At 39.8% G+C, this 22903-nt stretch overlaps 1 protein-coding gene across 1 annotated transcript in view; it reads right to left on the reverse strand.

Moving 5' to 3' along the window:
• Positions 1-21995, reverse strand: part of FBN2 (fibrillin 2) — a 269025-nt gene extending 247030 nt beyond the window's left edge. The window contains exons 1-5 of the mRNA XM_015140689.3: positions 21662-21995; positions 20695-20777; positions 14938-15036; positions 11961-12056; positions 3183-3278 (exon numbers count right to left, since the gene is read on the reverse strand). Of these exons, the coding sequence (XP_014996175.2) occupies positions 3183-3278; positions 11961-12056; positions 14938-15036; positions 20695-20777; positions 21662-21915 (628 nt within the window). The 5' untranslated portion in view covers positions 21916-21995. The remainder of the gene's footprint in view (positions 1-3182; positions 3279-11960; positions 12057-14937; positions 15037-20694; positions 20778-21661) is intronic.
• Between the last annotated feature and the right edge of the window lie 908 nt (positions 21996-22903).

The following is a 22903-nucleotide window of genomic DNA, read 5'->3' on the forward strand; positions in this document are numbered from 1 at the left end:
GTTCAGAAAATCCTTAGGTAAATGTATTTCTTGTCTACCCAACCCCTCCAAGTTTCTACTGATAAAACATAAAGTACATTTTAAGTATTAGGGGAAAAAACCCATCGAGTCTCAACATCGAATGCTGACTCCGTTTCTGTTTAATCTCAAGCGTATATTAAGTGAGATATTTATCTTTTTTTCAAATTACATTTGTTTGGAAAGAGATACATAAAGAATTCAGTACTTTCATATGCCATGGCCACAAATAAGCTGCCTGCATTTTACAATTAGCCTGTTGTCACAAGAACTGTTTTGTTTTTTTTTTTATGCTAAGTATAAAAGGTCATTGTACATATTAGCAAGTGTGAAAAGAGAACTCCAAAGAAGTTCAGGTTACCCAGCACCCAGACTCAAGTTAAATACCATAATCACGCCAGCCATTGGTTACTAGTCAGTCTCTGGGTCTAGATACCAGTCTGCCAAAAGCCCAGATAGCTGGAAAAGCAGCCACGTTTTATCATATGACTGATCCCAGGAGGCCAATTTAAAGGGAAATTGTGTGTTCTACATTAAGGAGGAACAAATATCTCTGATTTTACAAGGGTCTTTTTTTAAGAGAACAAAGAATATATATTTTGAAATTCAGTAATTTTAAAATATATATGTAAACTTCAAACGTTAACAGGAAACATGAGCTTACTCACTAACTTCAACATAAGTGAGTTACTCTTTTTGCGTCTACACAGACACAATGTTTCTTGAAAAAAATTATGAACTTCATTTTCAGTAGAACGGGTTATTATACATGTATAAATTCAATGTAAAACATCTTTTTAAAATACTAAAGTTCATGGTTGCTATCTAAGAGTGGAACTTGCTAACTCCTTTAGAAGAAACGAAGCTTTAGAACTTCCATCTGAAGGGTAGCAAGTAATAAGACTTTTAAGAAACAAACCAACATTTAAAAAATATCCCTAAGGGTAATCCATTAGCTAATTAATCTTATATTTTTTTCTGAAAACATGCTACTGTACATGTAAAATATATGGAAGTCTTTATTGAATTCTCAGAAATTAATGAGGACTAACAAATCTAATGAATGAATAACTGTTGAAGAATAATGACGCAATTCCTGGAAGCCTCTGAGTTGAAACTACTCACCCAGTTTCTTTGCCAATTACAACTTGATTTTGAAATCCACTTCAGGATGAAAGAGCTACAAAGTTTACAAGACTCCCAGAAAAATGAAGATCATCTCTACCAATTAATGTTTGAAATTTTAAATTTATTCTACATTATATGATGTTCAAATAAACTTAGCGTTATCTAAGAAATATGTGTTATTCCATTCTGAATAATTTATCTTTTTATGCTAACATTTCATAATTAATTTTTCTTTCCCAAATAAAAGCATCTGGTAAAGACATTTAAATTCATCCTAAGTGTAACATTAAACTCTATCATTTGTGGAATGTACTTCAGTTCCAAGAAATCTCAATTACATTAAAAATAACAAAAATACTTTGATGTATATATACATCCAAATGTATGTGAAAAAATATTTTACTTTTCAAACTTCACCATATAATTGTAATTTCTCAGTTTCTTCTCAAGATTAAACTTGAAAAGCAAGATGAAGTTTTGTCAGGGTAATGAGTATAATTTTTAAAATATAAGGCTTATTTCACCACTCAAAGCCTCTATACATATATAAACCTTGATCCCTACTTATCTGTAATATTTCATTGACATAATTTCATATATTCTAGTTTCACAATAAAGAAAGTTCTGTACAACTTGATGCCACAACAAGCTCTGGAAAAATGCACTGAGTATGTAAATAACAATGAATGATTATGTAATATCACTTTAAAGCTCAAGCTTGTTTGTACTGTTATGGATCAGCGCTAGTTACTTCTCACATTTTATAAAGTTTAACTTCTTTGATATGTCATGAAGCTGTTTGCCATCAGGACATTATTTTAGGTAGCTTACACACAGCACACACACTCTTTTGCTCCTTGGTACTTGTGACCTGGGAGACCAGGAGTCAGGCTTCCGCAGGCCTAGAGGGAGCCAGCAAACTCCAGCCACTCCCCTCATGCCACTGCACTGCCCTGCACTGCAACTCAGCTCAACCTAAGAGATCACACTCTCTAGAACCCTTGAAACATAAATATTCCCATGATCCATAATGAGGGATCAATGCCAGAGATTTTCAGCAGTCTATAAGTCATGAGTTTAACTGCTATTCAAATCAAAGTATATTGGTTTCACATTGGCTTGACCGACCATTTACATGAATAAGTTGGACAATGTGGGATGCCTACCCAGCATCCATCCCTCCACTCCTTTTCTCTTACCCAAAGGAAGCTCTATTGGCTTCAGATACCCAATCATCCCTTCCATGTGAATCTGGGGAAGCTTAAATCATCTCCTGCTGCAAGGACAGGTCCTGATAAGTCTACGTCAAACATATTACCACCACCGCCACCCACTTTGCCATGAACCGTTTTAAAACTCAAGCTTAAGCCATGCAGCATACAAAGTATCTCTGGAGGCTATTGCTGGTCCACAGTTGGAGGTGATGTTTTCTGTCTCAAGAGGTGAAAAGGAAACATGTTTCCTGAGTGACTGCTGACAGCCATCTTACAAGCACAAAGAATTTCATGGTAGGATAAAAAGTGAAACATAAAGGAGGGCGGGGTCAAGAGAAACAGAGTAACAGGTAAAAGCCTTTATCACATCCTACCTGAGGCCCACTAGCTTGGGACTTTTTGTTGTGAAATGCTATACATTTCCTTATTGCTTAGGACAATTTATGTCAGATTTTGTGGGGTTTGCAGTCAAGGATATCCTGACACTATTTCATTTTTAACAGAAGCAGTTCTTTCAACAATGCCTCCTAATTTGAATTAAGCACATTATTAGAATTTGCCATCAGCCACTCACTCAAAATTACCCCAGAGCCATAGCCCCAGAGTTGGTTGCCCAAACTGAGTTCACTGGTGGAAAAAGTTGAGATGCTTCTGCCACTATTAGTTATGTCTCAAAATCTTACTATTCAACTTAGAGACATAATCAAAGAAGAGTAAAAATACGATTTCGTTAGCAGAATCTTCATTGAATAACAAAAAATTGCACATTTTTACAGTAAAATAGACTTCTTCAGAAAGTGGGGTTCTCATTTCTCTTCTTACCTCTTTCACACTGTGGACCAGTGAATCCATAAACACAAGCACAGCGGTTGGGTCCGATACAGCGTCCACCATTCTGACACCCATTTTCACAGACAGCTGCATACAAAAACAGCAAGAAGCTCATTATACAGCCAGTCTCCAAGCACAATATAGTAGTACAGTGATGCTGCCCATAAAGGATCTTATGTTAAATTACAGTAAATTACATTAAACTGCAATTTGTGTAAATTACACAGGTTAAAGTTCACATCTTAAATTTAAGTAAATATATTTAAGTATATTCAGACAAAAGCTTACACACGTCATGTAAATCACACTGTTAAGCAAGTGTTTGGTAAAAGGTTTTTTTTTTTTTTTAATCAGAATCATATTCACTGGCTCTCATGCTCATTTAGTGAGAATATAACTACTCAACCCTCAATTTCCATCTACTAACCCTATAATCTATATTTTCACTGGTAATAAATGAATAAAATATGAAGAAATGAAAGAAGAAAGAGGCTGATTGAGGTAGCACAGGAAAGGAGCAGGAGGGGAAAATGTAATAAGAAAAAATAAAAATGATATGGCAATAAAGGGAAAAAGCAAAATTCAGAGAAGAAAAGGAAGCAAAGCGGGGAAAAAAGGTAAAGCTGGAAGGGCAAAACCAAGAAAAGGGGGGAAAATGCCATCAATGTTAGCTATAAAATGCCAAAAGAAGTAACCAATGTGTAGACTATGTGCAGGTCATAGAAGAAAAGAAAGGGGAAAAAAAAAACTGTGTAAGCATAATATGCTCTTTCATATAAAATTAACTCACAATCCAAATGTTTCCAAAGTCATGCTGACAAACACGCAACACACACTCTCTTTTGCTCCTTTAGCCTTGTGACCTGGGAGATCAGAAGTTAGGGTTCCATGAGCCCAGAGGGAGCCAGTAAACTTGAACCACTCCCCTCTCCGCACTGCACTGCCCTGCACTGCAGCTCGGCTCAGTCTAAAAGATCACACTCTCTAGAATCCTTGGAACCTTAGTATTCCCGTGATCCATAATGAAGAGAACTGAATTCAAGAATCACGTCTCCTCCAGGACAAAATACTGATACTGAGAGTGTGTCTCCCAATCTACCCACCCTATTGAAACATTTGTCCTCACAAATGAGTTAGAGGATTATATTCTATGACCTGTGTCCACAAATGGAGATGAAGGACACTAATTATTCAAATTAAAGGGAAGTGGAGGGGAAAGGACTTCACATGAGGTACGTATCAAAAATGGGAAACTCAATAAGTATACTGATATCTAGTAGCACAGTAATGCTGCTATTTCCTTATCAGGTATGTTGAACCAGATAGACTGCCTATCATCTCCAGAATGCATGGAGTGATTTCTGTTCTGCTAATAATGGTCAGAACACCAAAACGCACTTGGAAATGAAAGATGATCTTGACCTTAAAGAGTCACTGTGCCAATGGCCTCAGAGGCATTTGTTGATAGTTACACTTCAATTAAAGGCATGATTCTGTGTGTCACTGCACGAGTACAGCTCCCTAGGAACCACACCTTTCTGCTTCTTCACCTGTCTCCAGCTGAGTCCTATACAGCACTTCCCACCCATCACTGCCTTGAAATATGGGCAGACTTGAAATATAAGTAAATACGAAGCAGAAAGGAAAAGGAAAAAAGGCCACAAGGAGCATGAAAAAAATAAAGATGGATGGGAAGGTGGGAAAAAACAAAACCCATCAGAGCATTCTGTGCAGTAATTCCATAGAAACAATTGTCAGGATTTGAAGATTTCTACATGCACGTGTATGTTCATTGCAGCACTATTGACAATAGCAAAGACATGGAATCAACCCAAACGCCCATCAATGATACACTGGATAAAGAAAATGTGGCACATATACACCATGGAATACTATGCAGCCAAAAAAAGGAACAAGATAATGTCCTTTGCAGGGACATGGATGGAGGTGGAAGCCATTATCCTCAGCAAACTAACACAGGAACAGAAAACCAAACATCGCATGTTCTCATTTATAAGCGGGAGCTGAACGATGAGAACACATGGACACTGGGAGAGGAACAACACACACTGGGGCCTGTCTAGGGAGTGCAGGGGGAGGGAGAGCTTCAGGATAAATAGCTAATGCATGCAGGGCTTAATACTTAGGTGATGGGCTGACAGGTGCAACAAACTACCATGGCACACGTTTACCTATGCAACAAACCTGCATGTCCTGCACATGTATCCCAGAAATTAAAACACAATTAAATTTTTTAAAAAGAAAGATTTAAAAAATCAATTGTTAAAAACATTCACTGCAAAATACTAAGTCCAAAGTAATATGATCAATTAAAATGTGTGGAATTTTCTTTAAATGCTATTGAGCTGTAGGAAATTTAAATTACAGTCACTTTCCCACATGTGTTCTCTCATCACTCATCACAATGCCAGCCTTTGGGGAAGAGCCATACACACTAACTGTAACACTCAGAACACAACCTCCGGTAAATGGAGGAAGGGCTTCTCCAAGGGTTTTCCAAAATAGAGTTTCCAATTCCCAGGCAGAACAAGGCTGGATGAACCTTGAGCTTCTCCTGGAAAGAGCTGGCCCATTACCAATTAAACCTAATCTAATCTGTCTAGGTTAGATTATCAATGCCTCTCTTTTCACTAAAGATTTTTGGAGGTTTGCAAATTATTGTTTATAAAAAATATTTATCTTAACTTGTAATATGGGTTTCTTGTTACTTTTAATGAATCAATAAATATTTTAAATTTCTCAATTTTAATTTCTAACGTTATAAATATTGATGGAACTCATATAAACAAAAGACATTTGAGGACCTCAACAATTTTTAAAAATGTAAAGAGATCCTATGAACAAAAAGATCAAGGGCCACTGATATAACCATTTGCTTGTATTTCTCTCATGTGAGAGTGGGCTCCCCCAGGACAAGGACCAGATCTGTTTGCCTTTGAATCCCCGTCACCTACTGTGGTATCTGATAGACGGCACAAACTCAGCAAACTCTCACACGTCAACATTTCACAGCATTTTTTCAAGTACTTCGTGAGGCAGAATGGTGCAGTGAACAGATAATGAGCTCTGCTGTCCCCAGCACCCACTCACCACACCATCTCTCTGATTGTTAGCTTCCTGGTCTGCAAAAAGAGACTTAACAGTTCCTCCCCTACAGACATTTGAGGACTAAATAAAATAGCATATGAGACAAAGTGCACAGTGGCTGCACGCTGAAGGTATTCTACATTCTTAATTCCCTTCTCTTTTAACTACAGAACATTTGTACAAAAATGTTCTGTAAGACAAGATGTCTGCAGCAGCCGAAGTTTACATTAAAGAGCAACAGCAAAAGAGAAGCAGGAAATACAGATAAAAGTAGAAGAAAAAACTAAAAATGGTGAATTTCCTTTTTTCAAATAAATTATGATGAAAAGTATTTTACAAAATAACATTTTTTGTAACAAAAAAGAATGGAAACAGCAACTTACATTTCAACTGGAGTCAGAAAAAAAATTTGAAAATGCCTAAATTTCCACCACAGAAGGAACGCTGACCACTCAGGAAGAAAACTATGCTTACACCTAGCATGACAGTGGCGTGAAAGGCAAGAGAGCAAAAGACGTACTGCAGATAGAAATATGAGCTGGTTTCTCAGCCGCCCTCCAAAATCTTAGAAGGGGAAAACACACTATTTTCCCCGTGTGGGTTGATTGCATAGTGTAGAAGCTCAGATATTTAGAGAACATTTTTATTCAACAGATATTTACTGAGCACTTACTTTGTGCTAGGTAACATGTCAGACACATGTTTTTATTAGACTACTTTACAACTCAGCAGAGATGCAGACACTTGGGCATAAGTCAAGTCTGAAATTATGATTGTAATTTCTGCACAAATGTGTTAGAAAAATAGCATTCTAAACCAAGTTAAAACGTTAACAAGAGGAAAGAAACAAAAGCCTATTGTTTGACATAGGAAGGTATAAATCTTTACTATCGGTGCTGCCTTCTTCCTTTGTTTTCTGGGATACCACACTCTCTCAGTTTTCATTCCATCCTCATGTCCATTCTTTCTCACTCTTCTTTGCTGGCTTCTTTTCCTCTTCTCCATCTCACAATGTTGGACTGAATCGGGTCTCTGTTTTCAACTCTCTTCTTTAGCTACAACAACTTCCTAACGATCTTTATCTAGGCCTATGATTAAAATATTATCTATATAATAATTCAGTCTATACACTCCCAAATTTGTATCTCTATGTCCAGCCTCTCTCCGAAGATCAGAGTTCATAGATCTTTGCACTTATAAGTCTGACAGATTTCTCAATCTAATGAATCCAGAACAAAACTCTTGCCCTCAGCCCCACCACTCCTTACCCAACCCACTCCCTATACAATCTTTCCCATATCTGGAAATGACATCGCTATTAATCCAGGAGTTCCACCAAAACCCTCTCCTTGTCACTTTTGATCTTTACTTTTTCTATGTTTTTTAATCCACCACATTTGGTCCATCAGACTATACCTCCAAAATACAAGCTCAATCCAACCACTTACCACATCTTCAATAACTACAGCTGCAGCATCGTTCACTAGCACCGCTGTGGGAGCCTCCTACATGGCCCTTTGCTTTTCTCTGTTATAATCCAGGCTCAACACAGCAGACAGGGTGATTTTTTTTTTTTTTAATGTCAACCAGATCACAGAACACCACTGCTCAAAATGGTCCAGTGTCTTCCCATAATATTTAGGCTATAGTCCAAATTTTGTTCCTTGGCCTACAAGGCCCTACACCTCCCTCTCCAAACTCAATTCTTACCATTTTCCCTTTCCCCACTTTACTCCAAGGACATGGATCTTACTGTTTCCAAAACACATGGAGTCTGTTCCCACTACAGGTCCTTTAAATTTACTTTTCCCTTGTCCAGAACAATTTTCCCATGGATTTAAAAGCACAGACTCGGGTCTGTGTTTCAATGTCACCTTCTCAGAGATCCCTGATGTAAAATAGCAGACAACTGCTAATCCTGACCCAGACTCTCTTCCCCCTTACCCTGCTTTGTTCTTCTCCTAAAACTTCTCACTACCTAAATGTGGATTATGTATTTACCTTTTTAGTATTAACTGTCATTTCTACCAGAATATGCAGCCAGGGTATCATCTTACCTGTTCACAGTAGTTACTCAATCAACACTGCTGAATGAAATGGATGAAATGGAAGAATGCTTTCTAAGAAGTGCTGTCTGTTTCCAGGAAAGCAGCTAAGCAGTCTAAATGTGTCATAATGTTCATTTTAGCAAGTATCCTATTTCCAAGACTCTTCTGGATTCATAAATTGAAAAATGTTCCATCTGCTTCTTTGCTTTCAGTACTGTAACACTCTTTCCATACAAGACGACTTGGAAAACATCTTCCTTACACCATTCCTTGAGCTGATAATCTATTAGTTATCATATCTTTACCTCCTTTTCTTTTTCTTTTTTTTTTTTTTTTGAGACGGAGTATCGCTCTGTCGCCCAGGCTGGAGTGCAGCGGCGCCATCTGGGCTCACTGCAAGCTCTGCCTCCCGGGTTCACGCCATTCTCCTGCCTCAGCCTCCCAAGTAGCTGGGACTACAGGCGCCCGCCACCATGCCCAGCTCATTTTTTTTGTTGTTGTTATTTTTAGTAGAGATGGGGTTTCACCGACCTTTACCTTCTTAATTGCTGACAAATAAATTATGCTTGTTACACATTTTGCTTCCCCCATATGTTCTATTACCCCTGAGATAAACATCAGACAAGGAAGATGTCACCCCAAGAGAAATCTAGAGAACAAATGTTCAGTATATGCTGATTTTCTACGTTGCCTTTCCTCTGACTGGAAAATGTGGTAACATAAATATGATCTGACACAGAGGTGAAAGAACATCAAAGCATTTTAGAAGAATAAAGTCCTTTCTATCCCCTGCCTTCCCATTCCTGTGTGAAGAACAAGAGACACACCCACTAGAGCGTGTTCTGTACAACCCTCATACATACGTACACAGGTATGCCCAAGGCACGGAGAGCAGCTAAATTCAGACTGAAGACAGCTAATTTCAGAATAGATTTGAGCAAATACTCTGAAAGATCAGTTGAGGTAAGGCAAGGCTCTTTCTGCTGTGATTCTAATTTTCATTTTTCCCTCTACAGAGCAAAAGGATGTGTTTCAACAAGGATAGATGTGTCTCTTCATTGGTTATGGAACTTTGCAAAACAGAGTTACAATCAGATCTCCTAACACTTTTCTAAGGCCTAAATATATATATCAATCTATCCTTTTATGAATACTGTGTTTGTGATAGACTTCTGTCTTTCTTTTCTGGTTATAAACAGAAGACTGTCGTAGAAAATGTAGGAAACACCTGAATGTACAAAGAAAATATGGAAGAAGTATCATTCATGGAACAAGAAACTCTGCTGCATTTATCTGTTCCACTGTTGTCCAGTTCTTTCTTGGTCTCCCCTGGCCAACCCTAGCCGACAGAAGTTAATGCATTGGTCCCCTCCTATTCTTGCCTCCTATTCACCCTCCATTTCTCAAACTTCAGTCAATCTCCTCTTGTCATACTTGAGAACCACCCACACAAGGAATCTAAAAGCTATGGCCCAAAGGCTGGATCTGGGCCACTGCTTACTTTTGTACTTCCCATGAGCTAAGAGGAATTCTGACACTTTTAAGTAGTTGAAAAATCAAAGAAATAATACTCGGTCACAAGTGAAAATTGTATGAAATTCAAATTCCAGCATCTATAAAGTATACAATTTTGCTGAAACACACCCTAGCTCTTTCATTTACATATTATCTATGGTCACTTGTGCACTACAATGGCAGAGCTGAGTATTTACAATGGAGAAAGCAAGGTATCAAATATATACTCTCTGACCTTTACAAAACAAGTTGGCCTACCCCTGACCTTAACAGAATCTTTTTCTTTAAATGGATACTCCTATTTTACATAAAATTATTCTAAAGAAAACTTTATAGCACTTACAAATAGAAAGCTATAATCACCATAATCACCTTAACTAAAAGAAAACCTTGGAAATTACTGCAACAACCATGAGATACAACTTCACATTCATTAGCATGATTATTATTATTTAAAGAAAAAAAAGAAAATAACAAGGGTTGGCAAGCATGTACAGTGGAGCCCTTGTGCACTGCTAGTGGGAATGGAAGACAGTGCAGCTTCTGTGGAAAACAGTATGGCAGCATTTCAAAAAATTAAAAATACAATTATCATGTAATCCAGCAATTCCGCTTCTGGGTATACACCCAAAAGAACTGAAAGCAAGGGCCCAAACAGATATTTCAGCATTATTCACAATAGCCAAAAGGTGAAAGCAACTCAAATGTCCATCAAAAGATGACTGGATAAACAAAATGTCGTATATTCATATAATGAAATAATATTTTGCCTTTAAAATGACCCATGCTAAAACACGGATGAACCTTGAGGGCACTATGCTAAATATAATAAACCAGTCACCAAAGGACAAATGCTTCATGCTTACGCTTCTATGAAATACCTGAAGTAGTCAAATTCATAGAGACAAAAAGTAAATGATGGTTGCCAGGGGCAGGGGAGAGAGAAATGGGGGTTATTGTTTAATGGGTACAGAGTTTCAGTTTTCCAAGATGAAAAGAATTCTGGAGATGGATGGTGATTATGGTTACACAACACTGTGAATGGACTTATTGCCACTGAACTATACACTTAAAAGTGGTTAAAATGGTAAATGTTGTTAGGTATATTTTACTACAATCTAAAAAAAATTTTTATTGCAACAAAAATAAAATAATGTTAACTGAAAACAAGCTAGATATTCTTTTACACCTAAGACTTGGTTTTTCTATGTTTAAAAAAGAGACCAGCAATCCTTAAAGAAGCCTTGAAGATGAGCACGGAACCTACAGTCTAAATCAGGTAAAAATGCAAATAAAGTAAAGAGGGACTTACTATTTGTGATTCAGTTTCATAAATCACACTTCTTTAATGTCATATAAAGTGACATTACTTCAAAATATGTGAATTCCCAAAAATGTCCCACAGTTTAGAGAATACTACCCAAAATGTTCCCCAGTGATGTGTCACAATCCAGAAACTACAATCCTTACACTCTTGCTAAAAGGTTATTTCTTGATTCATACAGGGCATTCTCCAGTGAAGGGACCAGCTTTGCTGGGTTATAGCTCCCTGTTTCGCAATAACATCTGAATTTTAAAAATCATTTCATCACCCTGTATCTTAGTATTAAATATATTTGAACAAAGGATAATTCATCAGATTGGCTCTCCTGTGGTTAATTTTGAGAAGTTCTAAAAAATCATAGGTATAAAGAGGGAACTGGGGAGGGAAAGAAGAAGTAAAAAAGAGATACATCAGAGAAAACTTGCTCATTTTTTTTTTCAGGAAAGTATACATGTCTTATGGAGCCAGATAAAGGAAAACAAATAAATCACAGAAAATCTGTGAGATTGTCACATTTGCTAAAGCACTAGTTACCAGTTGTTGACTGGTTACTATTCAAGAACATCACTGCTCTAAAGCACAAAATTCTAAAAGAATTAGAAAAATTCTTACAGGATAAAAATTAGAAATTCAGTTTCAAGGTAAGGTTTACTACAGAAAATTGTTTTCTCAAAAGATCACAGGATTTATGAGACCTTAAATTATAACTTAATATGAAATATCCAGCAAATCAAATGATTTCTAATAAATAAAGTTGATTCTAATGTCCCTTACGTTGTCCACAATAAGCTCCAATATATCCTTTCTGGCACTGGCAGTGGTCATCTGCACAAGTCCCACCATTCATGCATCTCACGCTGCACTGCTGAACTGCAAAGAGCAATAACAAAAAATGTAAAAAATCAGTCACCAAAATTATAGTATATGTGAGAGGTTATAAAACTATAAACTCAATTATCCAATTCAATGACAATTATATCTTACAGAAGGAAATATTATGACCCAAACATATTTTTATTCATTATTTCTTTATAAGTGCACACATGGGCATATCTGTGATAACGTTATTCAGGATGCATTTAAAACACTTTCAATGTTAAAAAAAAATAAACAGAAGGTGACTAGCAGCATAGTTTCTGACAAGCAGAAGGTACTTTTGTCTCCATTCAGAACGCAGGAGCTGAGTGCCCATCATTCCAGCTCAGTGCAGTACTGTCATAATGGACTTGAAGGCTATCCTCACAGAGCTTGAAATGCCGATAGGGAGCTACGGAAAATGCAGGTAAACAAATACCATGAAGTAATTATAGACTGTGATAAACTGTTTGAAGTAAACCGTTGTGAAGGAGACTAGCCTGGAGCCAAGAAGGAGCATAGATACCAGCACCAGACAAGACCACTCAAAGGAGACATTTATACTGAGATATGAAGGATGAGAATGAGCTAGATATTAAAAGTACCAAGGAGGAACTTCAGAGAGAGAAGAACCAGCAAATCAAAAGACCTTAGGATGGTAAAAGCTTTCTTCTGAAGAACAGAGAGATTCCTGTGGTTAAAAAGAGGCAGACAGGGAAGAGATCTTGGAGACCCAGGCAGAGGCCAGTCAGCTAACACACGGCATCCTTGGCCACTGAAGGGTTTTCATTATATCCCAAATGCAACAGGGAGTCATTGAAAGGATTTAAATGAGAGAGTGAAGTGATGTAATCTATATTTTTAAAAGATTACTCTAGCTGCTCTGCAGAGAATGGATTTGAAGAGGGCGAGAGTCTGGGAGAAGGATGAGGACAGCTTGCACCACATTGTAGCAGTGGAGATGGAAAGGAAAAGATAAATCTGAGATAATTATTTTCCAGTAAAGCCTACAGAACTTGTTCAAAGAGCTGACATAGAGAAAGAGAAGCAGCAGTTACTTAAGCACCGGCTGGATGGCAGAGCCATTTGCCGAGGCAGGAGGAACTGTGGTTCAAGTAGCCTGTGGTCAGCAATAAATTCAGTTTCCTTTTAGACATGCTACTAAGTTTCAATTGCTTGCTATTTCTTGAGGGGAGATGTCAAAGAAAGGGAACATGAGTGTGGAGGTCAGTGGTGGGATCTCCAGTGTAGATAAGTATTATGAGTTATCAACATACTGGTAGTCATTGAAAACATATATGTTAATTAGTTCACCCAGGGAGGGCAGTACTCAGTAATACTAAACCTCGAATGAAAGACTGATGAAGATACAGAAAAGAGAATAAAAGGTAATGATCAAGAAAAGGAGCACTGAGGGCCACTGGAATTATAAAAGTCAAAGGTGTTTCAAAGAAAAATGAAAAACAGCATTTCAAGAAGATAGTGATTAATAGTGCCAAAAGCTTTAGCAAGGTCCCACAGGATGATGACGGGGGCGGGGTTAGAAAAGTTCCTGATGAAATGGAAGGAACTCATTGCCCAAGGCCAAATGAATGCAGATTCCATGCTAAATTATATACCACAAACAAAGAGTGGCCCAGAGAATGTCCCAGCTCCCAGGTAGAGGAATTAAGAAACTGAATCTTAAAATTCCTCTAGGATTGGGTTTTTTGCCAAAGGCAAATATGAGAAAACTAAGCATAGGATAATGAATATATGGGCAACAGTATCTTGTAGGCAATCAGGCGAGAGAGAGGTTCAGGTTAAGTTGGGGATGAAATGTTCTGGTTAAAGTGGTCAAGAAATCATGATGAATTTGAATGGTAGATTTTAAAAAGCTGGGGAAATGGCAGATTCAAAGAAAGTGAAATTAAGAGAGTTTTCATCAGGAGTTTCATCAGACGACAATGGCATTTGTTGTATGAATCCTGAATCTTATTCCTGAGTCAGACATACTCTATATTACCTTCTTTTAGGGAAAATTTGAAGAAATACATATTAAAAATATAATGACTTCACGCTAGTTTGAGGCAAGACTTTAAAAAGCATTTATTTAATTATTGAGCAATTAAATAAACAATCTTGCTTCTGCCTTGTTATAATGTTATCTTAAATACTAGGCTAAAAGATTAATCTTCAACCTTAAGGACCCAACAATTTTTAATTGGATCATGAATCACACAATCATAGTCCACAGTTATAATTACCTTACGTAGGTGTTGGCAGTTAATACATGTGAAGCAAAATAGGTCCATATGTGTAACGTATCTGGTAAGTACTCAATAAACGTATGCTGCCTTTGAGTTCTCTTCTCCTTTCCCCTTAGATAACCCACAAAACATCTGTTAAGCAAAGGCAACAAATATAGCCTAGTGTTTGAGACTACACATTTAGGCATCAGAATACTTGGATTCAAGTCTGTGTTTCCTTGGGCCAGTTAATTAAATTATGTGTGCTTTACTCTGCTACTCTGTAAAATGGGGTATTAACAGTATCTCATAATGTTGATGTAAGGATTAACTAAAATAATAACACTTCAAACTCCCAGGCACAGAGTAAAAACCTAGTTAGGTCATAGCTATTATTCACCAAGAGTTACTTCTTCACTGAATTCTTAATCTGTTTCTGCATAGACATACAGCTCCTGCACCAGAATTAAAGCATTTTTTCTTATTGAAAACCATCACCCACTTAAGGCAACAATTAAGTCACTGAAGATTTTTACTCTAAAGATTAATACACACCTAGTATGTGAGGAAAATCATCATGGATTTATATCTTTTTTGAGAAGGACCTTTAGCATTTACTCCAAAGCTCAAGAAAAATGCAATGAAAAGGTCACAAGTAAGAAACATACTTGATTTTGATCCACAGGTTGGTGATATTTGCCCACTGGAACACGTACACATGTTAGGACGGGAACAAAATCCATCTCCACAACTATTTCTACAAATCGCTGTAGAAAGCACAATAGGAAAATGAATGAATAACTATATAATAAACCATAGTTTACAAAACAAGAAAGCTGTATTTAAAAGTAAAAAGTCTGAAAAACTAAGATAAAATATATGATGTAAATGTCTAACTTCAGATATACAATAAAATTACCCATTGTAGACTTGGGAATAAGTCTCATAGGTATCCTTATGATAACATGTAAACAAATGAAGCTGGTTCAAATTGCATAAATCCTTTAAGGAATCTCCACACTGTTTTCCATAGTGGCTGAAAAAGTAGAACTACCATTTGATCCAGCAATCCCACTACTGGGTATCTACCCAGAGGAAAAGAAGTCATTATTCAGAAAAGATACTTGCACATGCACGTTTATAGCAGCACAGTTCAAAATTGAAAAATCGTGGAACCAACCCAAATGCCCATCAATCAACAAGTGGATAAAGAAACTGTTACATATATATATATATACACACACACACACATATATATGTAACTGTGAAATACATAATATATATAATGGAATACTATGCAGCCATAAAAAGGAATGAATTAACAGCATTTGTAGATACCTGGATGTGACTGGAGACTTAGTATTCTAAGTGATGTAATTCAGGAATGGAAAAGCAAACATTGTATGTTCTCACTGATATGTGGGAGCTAAGCTATGAGGACACGAAGGCATAAGAATGATACAATGGACTTTGGGGACTTGGGGGAAAGAGTGAGAGGGGGTGAGGGATAAATGACTACAAATATGGTGCAGTGTACACTGCTCAGGTGATCGATGCACCAAAATCTCACAAATCACTATTAAAGGACTTACTCGTGCAACTAAATACCACCTGTACCCCAATAACTTATGGAAAAATAGAAATAAAAATAAAGTCATATGTAAGTAAACATTACAGAATGAAAACATGGTAGAATAAAATAAAGTACAGGCTTTTAAGTTTAAAATACATACGTGTGTGTGTGTGTGTGTGTGTGTGTGTGTGTGTGTGTGTGTGTATGTATTTACTGACCTTAAAAGGTCTAAAAGAACTTTCACCAAACAGTGCAATGGATCTCACTGCATGATGGGCTTATGTATGGATTATTATTTTTACAATAAACATTTAAAGCTTTGCAATAAGGAAAAAATTTGCATAATCCTAAATCTTTAATTGTCTTATCAATACAGGTTGTCTCTTTCATTAAAGACTGGGAGTTTAAAATGCAGAATTCACCCAGAGAAAACAGTCTTGATTCTAGGTAGTTGGGAGAGTTGCAGGAACAGAGAAACCACAGCCCACTATGCAAAAGCCTTCACAGGAGACAGAGAACATGAAATTGTCTGAACCAGAGGCTCTGGTGACTTGGCCAAGCCTCAAGGGTTCCACGCACATTCCTTCTGGGCTGGTATCGGACCTACCCTGTGATCAATCTTTGGTCCCCTCAATAATTCCCTTTCTCCTTCCTACAGCCTTTCTCCTTCCATATTTTCTCCACAACCTAGCTTACTCCTGCTGCTCAGAAAAGCTTCTGTAGCATTTTTATGGTGGGGAGAGTCAAAGCCTCCTGCATCTGTGACCTCCAGTGAACAGAAAGGTATGAGGGTCATCACAGCAAAGAATGTTAGGCCCACTGACACGGTACATACCACAGATACTCCAAACTTGTAGGCAAGTACCTTCGAATGGGAAGTCTCTCCCATATTTAGAGACAGTTCATTTAGGAGCTGAGAGATTTATCTCTATAACCATAATTGAATTCTCTCTTTCAGCACAAGGGCTGTGTACTTTAATGCTCATGCCATGACTGGATATATAAAGACAAGAAGAAAATCTGGAAATGCCCTGAAACTGGCTGTAGCTAGGGAAAAGGTCCCACAACTTTCAAAGAGGTCTGGGACCCTCAACAATGTAAAGAGCATTTCCTGCAGAAGTAAACTAACTGTTTATCTTCCCCAAGATGACTTCTGACATCCATACACTACTACCAACGTTAGTACTTCTTATCAATGAAAATAGTGGGCTGGGTACGGTGGCTCATGTCTGTAATCCCAGCACCTTGGGAGCCCTAGGTAAATGGATCACTTGAGCCCGGAAGCTGGAGACCAGCCTGGGAAACATAGGCAGACCCCATCGCTACGAAATTCTTTTTAAAAAATTAGCCTTGCACATTGGCATGTGTCCATAGTCCCAGCTACTCAGGAGGCTGAGGTCGGAAGGTGGCTTGAGTCCCAGAGGTTAAGGCTGCAGTGAGCTGTGATCATGCCACTGCATTCCAGCCTGAGTGACAGCGAGATCCTGTCTCAAATTAATAAAAAGAAAAAGTGAATAGTGTCAAATACTGTGATTTAAGATAAAAATCGTTTAGGTAAGAATATGTTTCCTGCCATGGAGTCGACTCTTACTTCTTAAAATATACTACAGTTTCTGATCACCAGTAACTCTCCAATGACAAATGTGCATTAAAACATTATTTTATTTCAAATTTCCCTCCTCCCCCAGAAGGCCAATATTTAGTCTAGGCTTAAGAGAGGAGACTCAAAGTACCCCCACCCGGGTTCCAAACCAAATGAAGGTTTGACAGGCTGCAGACTGAGCGTTCTCAGGCAATTATCCGTCATGGATACAGGTATATACTTTGTACCTGTAAGCCAATAAGAAGCAAGAATGCTGAGGCCCTTTAGCCCCACACAGGCCTCAGACTATGGTACACTTACTGAGTATCTCTCCCTCCCACAATGACTAGAACTATGAGACCTAGAAATGCCAGAGGGAGAGGGAGACAGGACCTAGGGGCTGAGACTTCAGTGATGCTGTGAGAAGTCACATGGCCAGGTAAAGAATACATAGCACCCAAAAGGTCTGAAGTTGAGTTGTCACTCTGCCATTGATCCACTGTGAGCTCCAGAAAAATCCACAGCCTTTCTGAGTTCAGTTTTTTCATTTGGTAGCATAACGTAAGGGAGTTATATTGGAATGCTCTGACATTTCCTCAGGTCTCAAATGTTATTAATCCAGCCAACCTCATCCCACTGTTGTTATATTGATCAAAATACTATTCATTGCATAATTTCACAATAAATAAATTAATAAGCAAATTTTTTCATTGCTTCACATTCTAAGAAGATTTTTTTTAAAAAGGTGAGAAAGTCAATTCCGTGCTTTTGGAAATGAATATTTGCAAGTTTGGAAGTACTTCAGCAATTTTTCTAGGCTACAACTAAGAACAATACCAGCAAAACATAGAGACTCAAATCAAAATGCATTAGGTTTCCAGAACTTGGAGAATTATAGTTTCTTTTCAATATCTTCTCCTTATAAAGCCTGTCAAAGCCAAACATTAAAATTCTGTTGACCATTTTTTAATGGTCAAAAAATAGTCAAAAAAGTTGACCATTTTTTATTTTTCTATATTAAAAGAATGCTGAGGTACAAATGTATGAGAAAATTAATATTTGGTTTTGATTTTCTGTTTGTATTTTACTTATTTTCTTTTTTGTAAATTGTCTCAGATTATTTTGCTAAATGGTGTGATACAGATAAGTTCAATAAATATAGTAATTTACTTAATTCATTATCATCAGGAAGGCCTGGAATTAAAATTCTTGATTTTGAGTTTATAATGGTTTCATTTCATTTGTTACCTCTACATATGATCATTTTAAATGTCAGACTAAATGAACTACTGAATTGAATGCAGGCTGTTAGCGTTAAATGAGACTCATGCAATAGAATATAAAGGTATCACATTCTTCCTGTTTCATGCACTGTTTAATAATCTTAGGTACTAGAATTTTTAGATGTACTTATAAGAAGTATTTTCATAGACACTTCTTGATACAAGTGTTATAAATGTTTCTTGTAGATATAAAGATCATTTCAAAGTTTACTCTTTTTATAGATTTCTGATACATGCAAATTCCAATGTATCTCACAAGCATCCAAATATTTCAAGTATAGGAAAATGCAGATTACAATAGTCACTGTTACCCTAATATTTTCAAAGCTGATCTTCTACCAGTGATCACTGGGCCATACATATATTTCTACTGCAAATACTCTGGAAGGCTGTGCTCTCTGGAATTCCCATTCCACACTGATCCAATAAAATCTGACTTTACAGATTTTCAACACGTACCATGAACCAATCCCTCCTCCTCGGCTGCTCTCCAACTCAATAATGGCAGTCACATTCATTACATTTAGTGAGTCAGACTTTCCGCAGTGCCTAAGTCACTCCCAGCTAGTATGGCAGGTGTGCAATGAGTGACGTTAGCTGTTTCAGGATTCTAAAAAACCATGTAAGTTTAAAGCAGCCATGGTAATGCCCTACTGGCCTGAAAGAGTAAACGCACCCTCCATTAATGCCTCACATATGACTTCTGTGTTGGAAAGAAAAGAATGCAGAACTTTTTCTTTTAAAAAATAAAGCAAAGGCTTATTATAATCAGAAGATTTGTTTAAAATATTTATAAGTCACTTTAAGTGACACAGTTGTTTCCTATTTTTGCCATTGGAGATAGTGGGATTTTAAGGTAGAAAAAATAAGAAGAAATTAGTCTTTATGACACTTGAGATTTCATCCCTTTTTAAAAAACTGCCCAGAAATTACATTACGTATCTATCTCAAACCCACAAAACCAATAAATATAGAGTCAGAAATGCCACTACATCCTTATTATCCCTTGGTTAGTGCGGCTTGCCCTTTTTCTCTGTTCACAGTTGCATAATTATTTTCTCCCTGGAGAACATGGAGGTCAAACTGAAGTCAAGACTGGATCTAAATGAACGTGCTGTCTATGATACCTGGCTCTCCTCCCAACAAGACAAATGTGGTTGTGCTACATAAACACACAGGAGAAGGCCAGTCACACTGCAAGTCACAAATTTACAGCTATGAGGCTGATAACTAATGAGCTCTCCAATTAGAACGTGGAGAATTGGTTATACACTTTGGAAACAGAATAAAATAATCAAAACTTTTAAGGTCAGAGATACAGAATTTTTCAAAGTCTAAGATTCATACGTTGGAAATCTACTGCACACTATTGAGGTTTGGGGTCTAGAAACTCTAAATTCAAATGTCTTCCAAAAAGTAAAAAAAAAAAAAAAAAAAAAAAAACAGTCAAGCCCCTCTGTAGGAGTTAAAAGTTTGTTAACTTAGGTCAACACTAAATCCGTGAGAATGCTCCTTTCCTATCTAGGTTATTGAGATAGTTGTAGTTGTTGAGATAAAACCAGAAATAAGAAAGCGGTTTTATATAAATGCCTAAGAAACCTTGATCTTCATAAGGCCTAAACCTCAAGCGGAGTTAAAAGCTTGATAATTTGCATAATAACATGTGGTCTTATCTGGATTTTTTTACGGAAAAAGTGGTTTTGAGTTATCTCGATAATTGCTCCACTCCTCTTCCAATTTGTATTAATTGTATCTTTGAAACCTTTATCATTATTGCCCTTCAACAGAGTCTAGAAGTGAAGTCTCAACTGACTCAAACCGGTTGAGTCTTCCCCACTATTCAAATGGGACCGCGTCCCGATTATCGGTGCAATGTGATCACTTGATTTTAAAGGCAACTGTGCGTCCAAATGGCTGTGTGCAAGAGGTCGGCTGGAGATAGGGCCGACCTCGCTGCCCCAAGCTGCGATCCCTGCCAAGCACTCACGGACAATGCACTGGTTTCCTCCAGGGAGCGTCTTCCATCCAGGGCAGCAGTAGGAGTGGAATCTGGAGCCGCATACGTTAGGCCTGTGATGGACAAGCGCGGTCACACACAGATAGGGAGAGGGGTGCAGTAACATATAAACGGTCTTCGTAAGCAATGCCCCGAGTGAGTAGATTTCAGGACAAAAAAACAAATCAAAATTACACTTCAAATTCTTGGGGATTGGGAGGCAGACGTGGAAGCAAAAGAGCGAGATGCTGGAATGCAGGAGGGGCAGAAACGTCTAAACACTGCCTTTCATCTGTCGTCCCTTGCCTGCCTTTTTAAAGGGCGAAAAGAGACATGGAAACATATAATTTGCTACTATTCTAGCTTCCAGATGCAGAGAACAAAGGGACCATTCCGTTCCAAAGAATCCTTGCCCTCCTTTCCGAATCCATTCCTCGTTGATCAACTGTTACTTTGGCCCCGACGTGTCAAGGAAAGCGCGTCGCAAGGTGGAGCGCTCGGGTTGACGATTAGAAGGTGAGCTGTGAACCCTGCACACGTCCTCAAACAAAAGGCTCACGAGCTGCGCCCCCGACGGTGGAGAGCAAGCAGGCTCCTCTGGCCCCTGCAGCAGGCGGACCCAGGCCCGCCTTCCGCCCGACATTCAGAACCTGTTCCCGCACCGCGGGCTCTGCGCGGGCTCTACGCACGCTCTGCGAACCGCATCCCCGGGCCCCGTAACCATCCGCCGCCCGACTCCCGGAGAGAGGGCTTTCCGCCCGCTGAGCTACGGGTTTGGGAAGGAAAAGGGGGATGCGCTCCTGGGGGTCTTTGGCTCCTGGATGTCCTGGCGAAGGGGGCTGCAGCTCTAGGCTCCAGCAAAAGGGTCAGGGACCGAGTGGGCCAGAAAGCCCCCAAACTGAGGATTCCCCCCTCCCCCAAGCCGGAACCTTAGGTGCGGGGCCGCTTGCCCACTTACCCTCTGAGCACGTCCTGCTGTCCGCGCCGGCGGACGCGACTGGCCACTGCGGCACCCTCCTCGCGATACTCGGGCGCCAGAAACCCGCCTTCAGAGCCTGTTGTAGCGGACCGGACCTGTTGCGGCGGCGGCTGGGGCCGGGGCGGCTTGGGCGGAGGAGGCTGAGGCTGGCCGGCCGTGCCCTGCGCCCAGAGCGCCACACAGCCCAGCCACAGGAAGTAGGGCTGGAGACACAGCCGCCGTCTTCTCCCCATCGCCGGCGCTGAAAGCGCGCGGCCGTAGACCCGCGGAGAGGGAGTGATCAAAGACAAAATCTGCGATGCTCAGAAAAAAGTCACGGTCTAATAAGCCCTTCGTCGGCTCCCGGGACTCCCTCGGGCTCGGGCTGCCTGCTGTAGCTGGAGACCCCGACAGAGCACCGGCCCCCTGGCTGCCCGCGAAGCCAGACGCGGGGCGCCGGGTCTAGCGCAGTGGGCGGCGAGGCGCGGCGGAGGTGCAGCCCGCAGCCCTGAGCGGTACACGTTGCATAACCGGCCTAAAGCCCCGAGCGACTCCAGGACCGCCAGCGGGCGGGGGAGGAAATTACAAAAGCCCTGGCGTAAAATTTAAAAAAATGTGAACCTCAAAAGAAAAAAGGGCCTGCACGCAGAGCTCGGCGGATTCCCGTGCGCTCCGGGCACGGATCTTGGAAAGCTGCAAAAGTCACCAGAAAGAAACAGGCAAGCAAACAAAAGTCGTCCCCAAAAAAGAGAAGGGTTCCCTCTGGGCTCGTTTGGAGTCCCACAGGGCAACGAAGCGCGGGCAGCGGCTGCGGAGCCGGGCGGAGGTGCGCGGGGCCGGGGCGTGGGGCCAGCAAGAGAGAGGGCGGGACGCTGGACGCTGGAGAAGATGCGGCGGTGGAGGGCGCGGCGCGGGGGTTTTAGAGGCCCGGCGGGGCGCTGGGCGGGCCGGCGGGCGGTGGCTGTCAGTGGGGGCGCGGCCGTCCACACGTGGGGCTCAACCCGGACTGAGAGGCCGGCGCAGAGTGGGCGGGGACAGAATAAGGGAGAGATCAGGGGCCGAGGAACGAGGGGAGCGAGGGTTGGGTGAGGGGAAGAGGAAGGAAGGGGGGGAGGGCGAAGGGAGGGGAGAAGACGGAGATTGGGGAGAAGGGGGGCGAGCCCGAGAGGAAGGCCAGGTTGGAAGAGGGACTTGGAAAGAGGGATTGGCGAGCCCGGGTGCGAGAGGAAATGAGCGGGGGAT

This window comes from Macaca mulatta, chromosome 6 (assembly GCF_049350105.2).
Source record: "Macaca mulatta isolate MMU2019108-1 chromosome 6, T2T-MMU8v2.0, whole genome shotgun sequence".
Taxonomy (NCBI): domain Eukaryota; kingdom Metazoa; phylum Chordata; class Mammalia; order Primates; family Cercopithecidae; genus Macaca; species Macaca mulatta.